The sequence below is a fragment of the Trachinotus anak genome, unplaced genomic scaffold, assembly GCF_046630095.1.
Source record: "Trachinotus anak isolate AG129_WGS33_773 ecotype Australia unplaced genomic scaffold, CSIRO_AGI_Tana_v1 ptg000010l, whole genome shotgun sequence".
In the NCBI taxonomy this organism is placed as follows: domain Eukaryota; kingdom Metazoa; phylum Chordata; class Actinopteri; order Carangiformes; family Carangidae; genus Trachinotus; species Trachinotus anak.
Window position 1 is genome coordinate 17,588,322 of NW_027273861.1, and position 17,473 is coordinate 17,605,794.

The following is a 17,473-nucleotide window of genomic DNA, read 5'->3' on the forward strand; positions in this document are numbered from 1 at the left end:
AGCCGCAGCCTCTGGTTTTCGGCATCTGCATGAGTATAACCTCCAAAGGCACTGATGAGATTATTGTGCAAGACCACTCAACACCCATATGCTCCACACTACATAGCTTTTTTACTCCATGTAAGGGTAGGAAATAAAACTCTATCTGTCTACCTCTCACCTCATTATTTCTTCTCACCGTTTAACCGACCCCAGATTATAGCACAGATTAAGATCAAAATGTATAGTACTTTCCTAAGAGGAAACAGGTACATTTCTCCTGCACTGACACTCAGCTGGGTGCTCTCACTTCCCAAAAAATTATTTGTCAGCCTATTGACTGTAGGAGCTCATCACTTTTTTCCTGACTTGGTTCTGGAGAATATGTACTAGTATACTGCTGGTGGCTAGCAGTTATCAGACCTGTTGACAGCTCCTCCACACCTCCCTGCACAGCCTCTCCACCTTCTTCAGCTTCATGATGGGGAAGAGAAAAGAAATAATCCACAATCTTCTTGTTGCTGCTTCCCACAGCTCGGCTTCTAATCTTCCTTTCTTTTCAGTTTTGTACCGCTCCAAATTCAGTGCGACAGGCTTACAATCCACACAGCACAGTCAAGTTGTCCTCAGCTTGAAACCAACCCTATATCGCTCTTTCCCTCTTTAGGGTCTTTTTCACTTCTCTCCCTTTTTCCTCACACAATCCTTGCTTTTCTTTTCTTCAGTCTTTTGAGTGTTGACACCACAGGCTTACAGTCTATGCCTTTCCATTCTGTTTCAATCACTTTTTGCTTTGAGAAGATTACATTCTGCCTCTTATTCCTTCCTGAAATCTGCTTTTGAAGTGGGTCCTGTCTTCCCCCTTCTCTGCTCCCGTCTTCCCCCTTCTCTGCTCCCAGTACTCTTTGGTTCTTTCTGTCAATTTCTTGATAGTACCAATGTCAGATGGGTCCAACTTCAGAGCATGAGGGTTAGAAACCACACTCTTCTCTCAAATCCAATTTAGAGGACTGCTGTCTGGAGTCCTCAGATCTGGCTTCCAAAATTGTCTTTTTTACTCTTTGTCAAATAAAAAACACTGTTTAGTTCCTTTTTGTCATTTTTTGGTGGTTCAAACATCAGAAAAACATGTTTACAAGCTGCACTCGGCTCCTCCTTGACTCCTCACTGTGTGGCTGGACTCCTTCCTTCCTTGGTCTTGCAACCACTTTTTAGAAATGATTCCTTGTCATTTAGCTCTTCTGCTGCTCCAGCCTCACAGCCACCAGTTTATATTCCACAACCTTCAGTATCACTCTCCAGTTTCTTTGCAGTGTTTGCTCAGCTGACTGTCAACCCTTTGAGTCTGACTATGGGAAAACCCTTTTCCAGCCTTCTGGGCTGCTTTCTTCCTCATTCTCTCTCCCCTCTAACAGCAGCTCCTCTGTGATAATCATCTTAAAGTCACATTCGGCCCATCCTCTGGCTCAGAGGGAAGGCTCTGTTTATCAGAGGTTGCACACAGACAAACACAGAGCTGAAACATCAGCTGACGAAGCAGACAAACAGAAACGTTTAAATAATGAAACAATATTGTCCTTGCCTACATAACAAAAAGTGTTTACCTATTGTGCTGGTATGTAAACTTAGCTCACAGTTATTCTGCTGCTCCACTAAAAAAAGCTTCATGTTTGCTTATGTTGCATGAGTTTATATTGTATGTTCTGACAACATTGCAAATCCTGTCCAGGACCAGTGTAGTGTATATTTTCACAAGAAGTATTAAAATTAAAAGAAGGACGTGAAGAAGTATTAAAATTAAAAGAAGGACGTGAAGAAGAAGTGACACGTGAATATTTATCCATCTGAATTAGTTTCCCAGCGGACCATTATTTTTCCATCATTTTCTGACAACAGCTGAATGCGATGGCAAATTTTCTTAATAACATGACAAACTGTAATACACCATCTCTCTGAATAGTTGTAATGCTTCTTTACCACATTTCAGGGTAATGTGATAACATGATACTGTAACACAATTATGTCATGAGTGGGAACACAGCTATACATGCATATCACACACCTAATTTAAATTCAGCAGGATCCTTTTGTCCATTTCTGTGAGTGTATACTGGGATATCTGGGAGTTCAGTCAAAATTTGCATTCAAGCCCAGGACATAATGGCATTAAGATTTAAAACCTAATTTTCAAATAGAGTTTTTTGTGTGTTTTTTTTCTGAGAACAGCTGCTGAGGCTTTGGGTTTAAGCGAATGGCATGTGTGTGTATGTGTTTAGGCTGTAGCCTGTACCTGTCCTCCAAGCTGTTTCATAAGAGGTTGTAGTTCACTGAAGAGGTCATATCCTTGGTGAAAGAACGTCAGGTGGGCATACATGAAGGACAGCATCTGTAGAGGTGACAGAAATTACTCAAAGAGCCAAAAGGAATGATGTACAGATTGTTTGATGTGGTCCAGAAATATACTTACTGATTTCAGGATTTCTGATCTTCTCTTTGATTGTAGCACATTAATCTGTAATGAACAAAAACAGTTTTTTTTTTACCTTTGATGCTGCTGGATCATTTTCTGCATGTTGATAAGAAAAAAAATAAAGCTTAATCTCCAGTGACAATATCACATCTGAGAGACAAATGCATGGAGAGAGAGTGAGGAGAGGAAAAAGGGGAATAAGGTAAGAAAATCAGAGTGAGATGTACAATCAAATGAGATGTACAGAAGTTGAATGATGACACCATCACTGCAGGCATTGCTGGACAGTAGTCCTTCAAGCTGTCACCAGGGGGAGCCCTATGTCTCATATTTGACCCATGGGTGCTGCTGTAGCCCTTCTCACCTATCATCTACTATGTCCTGCTGCATTCATTGTCTTCCCCTCTCTGCTTGTGTGTGTGTTGCACACATACACACACATTCTTCTCCTCCAGAGCTTATTACCATTGTGCAGCGTGTCTGTCTTAGGTTAATGTTGCAGAGTAGGGATAAGTTATGGCTGACATTAATGTGACAGACAAGAACTAATAACAGTCACAGACTCACTGACTGGGCCGTGGTTGATGCATATGGCTACTATGGCAGCTTCTGAATGAATTTTATCACTCTGCCTCATGTTTATGGATTAACATGGGCCCATTGGTTTTCCTTTTTTGGGTTTGGTAAGGCAGGGATGAAACACTTCGAAGTGAAGAATAAACGTTCAAATCCTTGTTGTGGCCAGCAATAATTTTTGTTTAGCTGTACGGTGAAAGGCCCTTTTCCCTAGCAACACTAACCACGCTTGTGTTTATACACAGATGTAACTCCCACTCAAGGAAGGAAGCTTACTTTTCCATCTCCTGGCCACATTGGCTGATGCATCACAACTTTTACAAGCCCCCTCCTTCTCTTGATTATAGTCAATTAGTAGTTTTTGACTAGAGCAGCACCTCTAAACTATGACTGTGTAACTGGCAAAGTGCAAGATGGTGTCAATAAACACAGCGGCCACAGGCTAAATTTATGAGCATTTGGTTGGTAGGTGGTTGGTAAGTTGTGGTAATTCAACACTTGTAGGACTGTGAAGACAGCATTTGCGCAAAGTTTAGGCTTAAATTAGTCCCTGTTTAGGCATGAAAATTTTCAGGTTTGTTAAGATGTGTATATAGGCAACACCCATTTATCTTTAGTAAATGTACTTCTGCTTTACAGTGTTATGTGTGTTTCAATTTTAGGCACTGGTTTGTGAGTCAGGGATGATAACATATCGGTCAGGGTGAAGTCAGATGACTGTATTATCACTTCATCTCATTACATTTACATCTGTTTTTTCTTGCTTAATCACCCTGAAGTTCAAAGATTAGTATTTTATCATATTTATGTGGCACAGCAGGGTAAAAGAGAATAAGCTCCATTCTTAATATGTTATGAATCTACGTATGGCTTAAAACCCCTCTCATATATTTTCCTCTCCCTCTACCATCTTGCATGTCACTGTAAACCGTGCACTGTATAATTAAGCAAAAATGCCACAAAAACAATCTACAAAGAACAAAAAATATAAATAAAATCTGTCTCAAATGCTTCCTGCAAGCACAGCTGCAGAAGTTAGCTGCATTGTAAAAAGTGCTGACAGCACTATCCAAATGTGAAACCTTAAAAGAGACCAATTTAAATTTGCTGTGCTAGCTGCTAGGCTTATAGATTTCCTATAAGCACACTAACAGGCAAGATAAAAACTCAACTAATTTCCCACAGCCAGACCTCGTTTTTATAAGACAGTGATTATGTAGTGGGACACTGGAGCACACTGCAAAACCTACTTTGAAACCTGCTTTCGTTTTGGTTTTTTTTCACCAACTAATTTTGGAGCGAACTGTGCCCATGAAGCATTGTCTGTTATTTGGAGGGAGATTCAATAACAGGGCTGGCAGCTGCCTTATAAGATAAGAAACCACAAAGCATTCATCAGTGCTACTGTGGACAAGAGGAGAGACCAAGGGCCCAGCTGATGTATTTAATGATACATGAGCACTTTTCACTGCGAAATGTCAGGGTACAAGACATCTGTGCAGCTTTGACAGAAAAAAGGTTAAACAGATCTAAACAGATTAAAAAAAGAGTACAAGAAGGATGAATATATTTGTGCAAAGGGACATATTCAATATATGAGTTTAAACCTCAAAGTTCTTTCTATGGCACAGATTATTCAGCCTCTAAAAAGGCAACTATTTTTCAAGCAAATATGTTAGGGTATATATATTATAGTGAAATGGTAAATCCTGACTTTTTTAAATCATTTTTTACATTTTTTTTTTAATTACTTGTCATTTCTTCTCTTTTGTGCTTCCTCATTTTGCTTTCTTCCTCTGTTGCTTGTTTTCCTATGACCTTACCTAAAAATATGAATCCTAATGTGAAAATGAAGAGGAACTTAAAAAGTTTAGTTTATCCATTTATATAGAGTATTAATATGTGTTTGCTAATCTATCTATGCAAATGTAAATAGATGTAGTATGCTAATATGTCATTGTTACTTTTTCAAGAAAAAAATTAATAATCAAAAAATGCTTTAACTTACCTTTACTTAAATTACTAGTCCTGTAGACACAATTCAAACTAAAGCAAATGTGTCTGTGTCCTGTAGAAGCTACTGCTGCCATGTTTCTGACCTAAATCCACCCTGATGTGGTGAACAGGAAGATGACAGGTGGATAAGCTTTGGCCTTTTCACTTTCAAAGTAACAGAATTAAACGCAGCTGTGGTTCATTCTTGTCTTTGCCACATCAGCATTTTTAACCTGACTCAGCATATTAAGTTCCATATCCAAATCCATGTGGGCTGGGATACATGGAGCAATATCGTGTGTGACGGTGTGTAGCTCAGCTTTTTTTAAGCTTCTATGTTAAAAGCTAAACTTCAGCAATCTACTGCTATATACAGTCCCATTATAAAATTTGTAACTCTTTAAGGAATGCATTGTAATGTGGCTCCACATTAAAGGAATTCCATGATGACTGCATGTACTGTAATAGTACAGACATTGCTTTTCTTTAAGGAAAGGAAAATGATAATAAGATAAACTGTTGAGTAACATGACAAATGCATCTGTTCTGCATTTTGGTTCAGTACTCATCTGCACAATCAACCTATTAGGCCACAACAATAACATTATGCAGCTGACGCATGTGGGGTAAAAACATTAGTTCAAAACCAGCAGGACATATCTCCCTTTCTAGTCATTATTGAGGCTCGCCTTGCCCTACCTGTAAGACGTAGTCGAGGACGATGTGTCTGAAGCACTTGCGTGTGGCAGTAAGGATGTTGGTGGCCTCCTCCACCTCATGCTGCTTGTTGCGGGGTGCCTGGGCATTCTTGATGAGTGCTGCCTCCTTCTCCTCGCTCACTTTATCAAATTGCTTCTTGGCTTCTTTGAACTTACGTAGGTCACTGGCAAAGAGGAAAAGATGTGCATCGGTATTATACAATAACATTTTTAATTGTGCTAGAGAGTTAATCGGGAATGAAGTTTAGAAAAGAAACATCAGTTAACAAAATTCAAGATATTTAAATTTGCAGTAGGACATGAGAAAAAAAGTTTGTTCAGTAACAGTTTCTTTCAGCACTACTTCTGCTAACCCTGTTAGCTGAGTTGGGTGGAGCTACTCTAGAAAAATGCTAAAAATGCATAAAGTGGTACAATTGACTTTGTAAATACTTTAGGGATAAACTATCACAGGTATTCAAAAACTATGACCAGGGTCATATAGGACATTTCCTGTTGTTTTTCATCATCTTCTAAGAAGAAAGGTGACATGTTAAAGGAAGCTAAGCTATCTCTGGATGTGACATGCAACACAACCAAGATCAATGGTGATTTCGCATATCTTGGTCAGGTGAAAATCCAAGAGGGTTAACACAAATATATTTGGTGAAACTACTTGACCCAGCTCTTGTGAGTGCAAAGCTGTCGTGTCTGTGCAAGTGACTGGGCAGTATTGCTAATTTTGAGGAAGAAAAAAATTTGAGTCCTCAAGCTGTGTGTCCCACATTTATTCTTTGCTGTGTTTTGCCTAAGTGTCATTAAGTCACAGCTGTGTGCTGCAAGGTAGTGAAAAACTGGGAAGGAAGTATGGGTCCTGCTGATGTGGGTTTCTAGCCATGCTGTGCCAAGGGCAAAAACTGCTAATACTTATAATGAAATAAACCAGAAGCCTCCACTGCTTCCTGCACTTATACAATCAGTCTGGAATTCAGTGCTGTTTTAGGAGGTGAAATGAAGTCTTCAGTAGATGTGAATATACTATTACGTATAGTAATATAATTTTCTTTATTATATATTGTGTGATTATCTTTAACTAATACAATTACATGCCCTGTGCAGATTCTCTGCACATCAGATATGAGAAATCCCTCAAGCTTCTTCTTCATATTCATAATTACAAGAGAAGACTTTCTCTCTTCCACATCCATTGTACAATTCAGCCAACATGAATTTGAAGTGTAGGTAGATTAGGTCCATCTCAAGTGTTCTTCATCTTAAGTTGATCTAAAGACATAGGCTAAATCCCTAAATGTTACATGCATTGTGCCTTGTAAATTTAGGTCATTCTTCAAAAGCTCCAAGTTCTTAGAGGAAGAGCCAGCTTTATTCACTGAATTCAATTAATACTCACTCTTTGACAAATGTTTGAAGCTGGGTCTTGATTGATCTCTGGGCCTGATCGAATAATATCTGTGAAGAAAGAAAGAAAAGTGTAAATGTTCCTTTCTCATTTTGGAAAAAGTTTTTCTGTAGTTATTTGAATAATTCAAACATTACACATCTTAAGGCACTTCTCAAGGAAAGCAACAAAATGCTGATAAATGTATTCTAGACCACACAATGTTTAGCAAGTCAGCATTCAGCAACTCTGTTTAGGAGGATTTTTGTTAACATCACAGGGTGCAATTAAGCAGCTAAATTTACGCAAACAAGCTGACTTTGTAAACTCCCCTCATAAACACATAAACACAAGGAATGACGTAATTTGTTTACTCTTGGTTTTGAGCCATATTCTCATTAACCTGCATACTTCCTTAAAAATGAGCTCCAAAGCTAATGGCCCAACAAACAGGGCTTCAGTGCATTTTCATGGCCAGACAACACAATAAGAGCAGTGTGGCTGGGAGAGGCTACCAGTGACAAACAGATTGAGCACTGTACTTGAGTGGATCATGTGCTGAAAGAACGCTGAGTGGCAAAAACCTATCTTACAGTCAGCTGACCTGACCACAGTCTCAGTTGTTGAGTCACAGTCCCATGCACTGTGGTTCCCAGAGGCTTTTAGGGAACTAGTCAAGGAAACTGATAAGAGGACCTGTTGAAGAAAGACTCTGCCATGAGTTCGTATAGACTACCAACTCTGCAGCTCCTTTAGGATATTTGTTAAGAAGACATACAATATATGAGGTTCTATATATAAGGTTTTTTGCTTTTTTTCCTCCTTTTGTTGGAACTCATCAATTAATAGCATGGTCTATAAAACATCAGAAAAATTAGTCCAAGGTGACATTTTTCATCAAATTGCTTTATTGTATTTCCATACTCCAAAACCCAAAAGTATTCAGTTTACTTTAAAGTAAAACAAATCTTCAGGTTTAAGATGCTATAATATTTGACATTTTGCTTAAAAAAAAAAAAGAAGAAAAACTTAATGGATTATCAAAAAGTAGCTGATTAATATTCAACCTCCTAATCGAATAATAACAAATGAAATAAACCTTAATAAAAGTGATTTTGACCCACTTTTTCCTGATGCACTAAAGCATTAATGGGATGGATTATGGAGGTACAGAAGAGGTCTTGTTAACACAGTCATAGCAGGTGAAGTACAGGTGTAATTACTAACACTAATGACTGTATCCAGCGTAGATGTGCCATTAACGGCCATCTTGTGTTGTGCATTCGGGGACCCTTAAATGGAACAATAGCCTCATTAATGTTATTACCTATTGTTATTTTGCATGTTAATGTTAATGTTTGCATGACTAAAGCCTATTCAATTACTGGTTGACTGTTTATCATTCACAACTAAGTTGTCAAAGTTCATTATCCACGCAAATAGTTTTAGGGTCGAATAGTTAGACCACGATTTACGTTCCCATCCACCACCACAATGATTGCAAAGGTTCAACTCATTACAACCCATTGCAGTACCCCCGGCTTTAGCTGTATATTCTAACAAACACGTCACAGATAGTGTGATGTTGGCTAAAAAAAACACAAGACATGACAAGGGAGTTCAGAGCCTACAGCTCACCCTGAGTATCCTCTGTGTTTCAGGGCGTCTTAATGAGAGGACAAACAGAGGAAAGTTGTGTCTCCATTTTTAAATGTCAGTGTCAAGCCTACCAGAGACTGACAACTGAGGAGGCTAACAAGGGGATTCTGGGAAAGAACAGTCACATAATCAGATCTGTCCTACTGGGCTTCTCGGAGAGTTTATTAGTCGACAAGAGAGCATAAAACAAGGGATAAGCTGTCATGTTTGTTTATTGTCCAAGATCTAGTGGCTGGAAATGAGACGCATTAGAAGACCACACAGTAATATATGCTGGCCAACAGAATACTGACATATTACTCTGACTGAAGCCTAGAATGTTTTTTCTTGTATTTCAGCTGTCTCTAGGATGACAACCACATCATGACCATGTTTACTTTGGTAACGCATGATTTAGTTCAACAGATAAACATTCAGAAAATGGAAGGCAGGGAAAAGAGTTTATGAGACAGGAAACTCCCCTCTCTATACCATTGACTTCACATGATGGCAGAAGTAACTTTGGGTTTGGTTTTTTTTTTTTCAAAAAACCCCAGAGCTATGTTGACATTTAAGTCATAGCAAAGAAAAAATTTGTTTTTGTTTTGTTGTTGTTTTTTTTTTTTTTTGCATCTGACCCAAAGGGCTTTCTTTTAACCACTGTTTATGGAGGGCAGTGTATGCTGTGCAGGCAGACACATTTTCAGTAAAACAAACCCTATTTCACATTTTTACTGTAATATGAAATCCCACCTGGAAGCTGCTTATTATAACTCAACAGCTGAAGGTTAAATGTATAGCTAATCCTTTATAAGGTGGTTCTTGGACACTGTCTGCTTCCATTCCTCAAACCAGTGGCCCTCCATCCACAGACTGATTTTCTCTGTCTGGTAGTCTACTTCTGTGCTTCCCAGCAGTAAATAAAACTGACAGCTAAAGAGCTGTTCCAGACTGTCAGCCAGGCTGAGTGTTGTGATCACCCAGCTGTCGAGGGGAAAAAAAGAATGATGACATCCGGTTTCACATGGCAGTGATAGCATACCGTGTGATAGTTGATCATCTCCTGCAGGCTCTCAGCAAACTTTGTGAGACTGGACTGTGGAGAGAGAAGAAGGACAGTCATGAAGGATAAACCCATGAACCCATGGTGGATAAGAATATAACAATAAAAGCAGAAATAACTGCACAGGGCAAACAATAAAAAAGTAGACCTGTAACAAGGCTGCACAAATAATAAATGGGATGAAATGCAAATTTCTGTCAAATGCTATTCCACCAGACACGCCCACATCGACACAAATTCCTCTGTCAGACAGGTATAGCTGCGCGGAAACCGTGGTCTTTTTGGAGACACAATAGCACTTGGGAAAGAATTCTTTGGGCTAGTCACTCTCTCCAAATACATGCAGTGGCTGAAGTTCAAACCCAAGGGAGAGGCAGTGAACAAAGTACACAAAGACAGAGAGGAAGTCCTTGCCTTGCAATGCAAAATTCATGTGAGAAAACAAAACAAAACAAAACAAAACATCTGACCTCGGCAAGACCCAGTGGACAGTAAAGGATTTCAGGCCTCATTTTTTAAAAATTCTGATTTAATCTGGTAATGTCATCAGGGATGAAAACCCATTACTCAAGAGAGAAAACAAGGAGGTGCATGTAAACAGAGAGGAAGTACAGGCCTCCTCACATCTGGGAACAGGGAAGAAGTCAGTTATGGTTTTACACTATACTAATTCAAACTCTGATGTCGTTTTTAATTTTACTACTATTTAATAACTTAAAATGATGTCAAATATTTCATTATTTTATAAAATGTTAAGATACCTGCCTTCACACATGAAAAAAAAAAAAAAAAAAAAAAAAAAAAAAGACAGAAAACCCACACTGTAGCGCTAATGCTGGTGACTCTATGTTTGAGATCAAGCCAGATAGTTTTTCTGTTTACCTCGATGACCTCATCTCTGGTGGACTGCTGGGCTAGCTCCCGGATCCCATTAACAAACTGCCTGTTCGCTGCATTGTAGGCTTTTCCAGCATCAATCATCCCAATACACAACTTCACCAACTAGAGAGAAGGAGAAAGAGGCAAATATTTAGGGGGGGATAGGGGAGAAATACAGTAACAGACAGAAGTGAAGATGATAAGACTTGAATGAAGAGAAACTAGTAATAGTGCTGGTTAATTTCTTCAGGACATTCATTCTTATTAAAAACACAAAGTTTGCTGGAGTCATAGTCGTTGGTGGATCTGCAGAGTATAAGAATAACACTGAAAAACAACAAGTTTAGTCAGTTTCTTGGTAATTAACAACAAGCACTTCTTTCCCTTCTGACTCATTGGGGGCAAAGATAATTCCAGGTTACGTAAACTCACTCACAGCAAACTCTGGCCGTTCTCCATCCACACCCACACAGGAGATGACACAACCTCAATCTGCCTCTGCAGCCAAAGCAGCTAAAAATGTTCATTTTGAGCAGTTTCCTGAACTGGTTAGCAAGTGATCAACATTCAATTGAAAAATAAAAGCTGAAAAAACTGCTTGTTTCTTCTTCAGGAAAGTTTATTGAAACAACTGACATTGGGTGTTTTGCAGCAAAACACAAATAAATTGGGTTTTTGAATCAGAGAGGGAATTCAATTCAAATAAACAATCTGAGTGATAATCTAAATAATCCTGCTCTTATAATACCAATTTTTATGTTTCAAAAAAATGTGTTCTGTCTCAAATATATAACTGTCTTACCAGCAAAGGTTTAAAAGATAAAAGGTAAGGAGTGGCCCCATGGCAGAGTGGTTAGGGCGCGTCCCACATGACCTGATACTCTTAGCAGGTGAGTGCTGGTTCGACTCCCGACTGGCCTGACTCTTTCCTGCGTGTCATTCCCCCTCTCTCTGCCCCTTTCCTGTCACCCACTACTGTCCTGTCAATAAAGGCAAAAAATGCCCAAAAAAATATCTTTGAAAAAAAAAAAAAAAAAAAAAAAAAAGGTAAAAGACAACTTTAAGTGATCCTTCTGGTGTTTATCTGTAACGTAACAATTTTTATACAAGAGCAGGTCTTACAAGACAAGATGGCTACTGACTTTATCTGAATACCCTTATGTTAACGCCCAAATACCGTCAGCATCTGCACTTCCTTTGTGTTCTCATTTGCATAACATATTTCTGTTTTTGTTCCCACCACGCTTGTCATCACAAACATTATGTTGTTAGTACAGTACATTCATTTGTTTGCGGCAAACTTTTTGGTTTTGACTATATTAGTCAGGACTTCAAACTTAATGATTAAAAGTTATTGATTTCAAGGTGTTCTCTCCACTGCATCAGCACGCCAATGCATGCAGATTTATCTATTGTTTAGTATTTTAACATAAGCTTGTTTATATTTCTATCATTTTGCTTGTTTGATTAGTCGATAATTTCTCAATAAATTGTAGTTCAGAAATTCAATATAAGTATAAGCAATATATATATATATACAATATAAGTATAAGTAACCGTGTATACTGGGCAAGGAATGCTTTCGTTTCAAAGAAAGTGAGCCACAGTTCATCACATCTGACCTCAAACTAACCTGTAAGAACATCCTCAGCCATAACACACCAGACAGGCATTGTTACAGTCTACAGTCCGTTTACACACCATCCTAGGAAAATAGTTTTTTTAAGAGCATAGTTAATAATGGCACAGTTAAAGGGTGTTTACTTCTGATTCAACATGGCTGTGTCTGTGTAGATGTATGGCAGGTTGGAAGCTCAAAGAAAAAGTTGAACTCTGGTCTCTTTAGCCTCTTGTCTCTCAACTCCACCCGTCAACTTGTATACAGTCTCACACAAACACACCCACTCTGCAGCAGATCCTTCTTTCCCGGAGGGTGGGACTCTGTAAGACCGTAAGTCCAGGAACAATGAACTCAGATCTCAAGGCCTCATCCTCAGCTAGCGAACACACTCTAAGAAGTGCAGGGATCCATTGTTAGGGGGAATTGGTTTCAGAGCAAGGTATTATTATTGATTATCACTAGATTGGTTGGTTTCTTACTTTAGTCTAGTTAATTTGAGCAAAGTGAGTGAGATGAACTGTGATGCAGTGCACTTTGAGTGGGAATGTAATCTCAACCAGCGAGAGGAAATAACCCCAAAAGGCTAAAATTTATTGGCAATAAAAAACAAGGGGTTCCCGTGTGAAAATCAGCCTTACTTAGGAAGTCAAGCATAACAAAAAGAAGCCAAAACACACTCTGGACCAGTGCTCATATTCAGCAAATCACACTAAGAAAACAGAAAACCATGACAAAGAGAGCAGGTTACTGTAAAATACAAGAATCTGTCTAATCTTGTTTTTTCACCATAGTTTTGACCAAAAAAAAAATATTTTAGCACCCAAAATGTTCCATTCACTGGTTATGGTCAGAACTGATTAAAACAGCCACTATTTTTATGACCTTGATCAACAAATTGTAAAAATAATTACAGCATTCTTGGAAAAAAAAAAGAGTCATAAAGTCAGTAAAACAGGAACAGGTAAACCAACTTTTGTCTGTTAATTTCCCAGTGTGTTGGCAATAAACAGATAATTGAGCTGCTTCAATTTCACAACCGCTGGTACATGTGAAACACTGTAGTGAGTCACGGGTTTTACAGAGGTAACTTCTCTAATTACAGTACATATTACAGTGTAGCAGATGTTTCTTCATATGCTTTTTAAACACAGACACACCCACATATTTCATAAAAGTGTGAGCCAGATGTACAGTGTCTATATTCAAGTCTTACTCAAGGCAAACTGCCAGGAGATATAAAGGGGTCAAGGCCAGGGACAAACCTGCAACTTTCCACTCACAGGATAGCCTCTGTAGCTGCCAGTGCACACAGTAGAACAAATGAACAATTAACCAATGTTTTTCAAGGGTGGTACTCACTTTGTCGAGCTTGGATTCCAACTCACACACATCCCCCTCCACTTCCTCTATGGTGGCTCTGTGGGGACAGAAAAAAAAATGACTGTTATCAAGTGTAACCATGACTGAATACTATCAACCTCACGGACACTGTGAGGCGTTCATCTACTCCATGAAAACGGAGATAAAGCGCACACTGCATGGGAATCATTATGTAAAGAACATGCACTCCCTCTGTGTCAAAATGGTTTAACAATCTATGCCACATTATCAACATTTTCCCACTCGCCATCTGTCCCATGTCCACCACATACAGATGAATCAGAGAAGAATGTTTTAAAATAAAACTAAATATTTCTGCTTATTCAAAATTATACTTCCTCAAATTTGTCTTTAACTGGAAGGGAAGCAATAAACAGCACATGCATATATATTATAGCACAACTATTACTGACATTACATCTTGATTATTACCTCGGCCAAGGAGGTTACGTTTTCACCTGTGTCTGTTGGTTTGTTAGTTTGTTTGTTAGTTTGCCAACAGGAATAAGGCAAAAGTACAGAACCGATTTGCATCAGATTTGATGGAGGGATGGGGCATGGGCCAGGGAAGAACCTATAAATTTTGGTGTGGATTTGATTAAAGGAGTGGATCCAGGAACATATCACTTTCCTTAACTTTGCGAGAAGCCATTCTTGTTATACCAGATTTATTTGATCATGCTCCATGATTATGGGAAAGATATTTGTCTGACTATTGCATCTTATATCAACATCTTTACCATTTTTAAATACAGGAGGTACTTTAAGTTAAATGTAACAATCCAGCTTCACCAAAATGCCCATATCGTACAATTATAGCCGCTGAAAACTACAACTGTACATGTACATGATAGTATGTACTTGTGAATTACTGACACAAGCCCACGCCAACACACACTCCATTAGAGGCAGCCAAACTGAGAGCTGCCATTTTGGGTAATGCCACAGGGCTGGAGTCAGGTCTGGCATTGTGCCCTTTCAAATGTGACAAAGCACAGCTTGATTCTCCACAGGATCAACAGCCTACGAGCTTCACAGCGCCACAACAGGGGAGGAAGAAACTCAACCACCACATCCCAGCACAGCCTTGGTGAACTTATCTCTGCTCATCTTTGTGATAAATTACACCATTTAACACCTCACTGTGGCCTTACTTCAATCTAGGAAAGGTGGCTGATGAATATATTCCTCATACTGTTCATTTACACAGGAGCAAAAAGGCAATACATAAGACAAATGCAACCACTTCTAATAAGGTTATATGGAAGTAGTTCTTGATTTTACATTGCACAAGGACATACAAGCAGAAAAGATTAAACTCAGATGTACCTAATCACCACAACACCAACTCAACATCCTTACAGGACACAGGAATACACCAATAAAATCTGAGCTGATGCAACACAGTGTTAATACTGACCATTAGGGCAAAACAACATGCAAAAAAAAAAAAAATCATATCAAGATTATCTTGATTTTAGTGGGAAACACATTTAAAAGCAGCAACAGGCACAGTGTGGAGATTAATAGTGGACAACAGAGCCAGGAAAGAAAATGTTTGTTGAACTTGCACGTTATATAAAATGACTGATGGTACAAGAGCAGATAAAGTAGTGCTTCTGTCATTCAGCTCATTTGTGACTTTCAGATGATACATGTTCCACATTTAAAACAGTTTAGCAGTAATAATCTGGAGAACACAATAGGAGCACTAGCAAGGTTTAGATCTACCGGTGCAGCTGAAACACTGCATCCATTTCTATTTGCTTCTGCTAAAACTAATTATCAGCATTTTAGGCTTGTTACGTTGTTGCCCTCAGTCTAAATCACCAAAAATAAGAACATTAGTTTGAAACTTGAACATATATCATTTTATTTCCATTCAGGGGAAAATTGACAAGCCATCATGCAGCACTGTGACAGTGTGTGACGTGTGTCAGCATAAAGCAAAGGGATTAAGAAAGACACCCCTCAGTAGCAGTGGATGGCAGTCAACAAACCCCCTCCAGCTGTTTGTTCTTTCGTATGGTATCACACTGACAGCTGCAAACATCTGGTCACTGTCAGGGACAAACAAGAGGCAGGGCTGTGTGCTGACAGTGAGGGATGTTGGGATGAAGAATTCACATATACATATAGAGAAATCTTAGACCACTGTGAGCAAGACCAATTCTTCTACTCTGCAACCTTTAAGCCTTTAAATACACTCCTGCAACACATAAGCAATTTAATTGAGTAAAAGGTACTATAGGCTTCTCCTGGGCTTAGAAACTGCAATATCTTTGCTGAAATCTCAAGCAGCACAATACTGATAAGTGATGATCTGGTTGCTTGACAGCCCACGTGCTACGAAAAATCTGCCCTTCTTAAGCCCTCACTATGAATTGCAGGCTATGCTACCAGGAGAAGGAAATGCTGGTGTTACCACAAAGTGTAATTGATCACAAAAACATGCACCGACAGCAACTCCATCATTCAGCAAGTTGAATTATGTGGATGCCAAAACCGCACTGTTGAGTCTGCAGAACCTAACATGAGCCTAATTCAGCTAAAGTGCGAGCCCCTTATTGCTAGGGCCCCACTGCCTGAAGGATGTATTGTAAAGCAAAAGAAACTTCAAGTTAATTGATCTGTTTTATGTTCTGTACTTTATAATTCAAAAATACCTTGTCTAAGAGGAAGGCTAACAACATTGACACAGCTGAACCCTTGTACTGTTCGTTTTTTTGAGATTTTTATGTTAGCAACCCAAACACAGCAGAATGAACTGGACTTAAGCAGACGAGGAGGGCAGAAACGGGGTCAAAAGCAATTAAGAGCTTGGTTCTCTCACATGGACATTAGCCCCGGTCAAAAGCTAAAGAGTATGTTACAAGCCCTGTTTGCCTTTGTCAGTTGCTACAGGCAAAGTCCATTTCTATGATGACTGCTCTGCTGAAAAGCTCTAGTGTCTGACTTCAAGAGGATTTGGCCTGTTCCTGTATTTTTCTATTTTTATACACTGGGCATTTTGGTAGCACACAGTGACTACAAGAGCTGTGAATACAAACCCCAATCACTGGCTGACAAACATTACCAGCAACCAGAAGGAAGGGCTAAGGCTTTCATAGAGAAGCATGTCCTAGATTTGTTTTCACTTGAAGATTTGGGTGCGATCATGAGAAAAAACATGTGGGCTTAGGGTAATTACAAACAATATCAGATTAAATGCGCAAAAATCAACTGCTGAGAAGCTCTGTTAGAGCAATTGAAGCATGGGGCACACTAATTCTTCAATGAATGATCATATTATTTGAAAGACATGCTGTAAGCAGATCTGTGGGATCTTAAAAGTAGGAACATGCTGTAATTGTCAATTTAAAAAAAAAAACAAACAAAAAAAAAAAACAGTGAGGCCTGCCCACTTGATTTCCAAGCCATTGGGTGGTTTGGAAGTATTTTTCATACATTCAAAAACACCTGTCACGCTGTCCTTGCTAAAAGCACCTGACCCAACCTGCATCAGTGCAGCTGCTCAGGGGCAAATAACAGAACACCTGCTGTGGTTGCAGCTCTCAAATGTGAATGTGCTTAAATGACTGAATAAAACACAGGGTGGGTGGGAAAAGGTCAGGCACATTTAGACATATTTCCCTGGAAAAATAACTATTTAGAGGCCATGGAAACCTAACTCAATCCTTTGTCAGTTGGTCACTCTCAGGCTTTTTAAGCAACCACATGAACATGACTATTTCCTTCTATTCTCGAAATTTGAGTCTGCAGGGTGAACTTGTGA

The 17,473-nt window shown here is 39.0% G+C and overlaps 1 protein-coding gene across 2 annotated transcripts in view; it reads right to left on the reverse strand.

The window, feature by feature from the left end:
* Positions 1-17,473, reverse strand: part of acap2b (ArfGAP with coiled-coil, ankyrin repeat and PH domains 2b) — a 51,395-nt gene that overhangs the window by 22,838 nt on the left and 11,084 nt on the right. For both annotated transcript variants that reach the window (XM_071488031.1, XM_071488030.1), the window contains exons 2-8: positions 13,678-13,735; positions 10,701-10,820; positions 9,798-9,851; positions 7,130-7,188; positions 5,720-5,903; positions 2,447-2,491; positions 2,270-2,365 (exon numbers count right to left, since the gene is read on the reverse strand). In XM_071488031.1, coding sequence (XP_071344132.1) covers positions 2,270-2,365; positions 2,447-2,491; positions 5,720-5,903; positions 7,130-7,188; positions 9,798-9,851; positions 10,701-10,820; positions 13,678-13,735 — 616 coding nt within the window. The remainder of the gene's footprint in view (positions 1-2,269; positions 2,366-2,446; positions 2,492-5,719; positions 5,904-7,129; positions 7,189-9,797; positions 9,852-10,700; positions 10,821-13,677; positions 13,736-17,473) is intronic.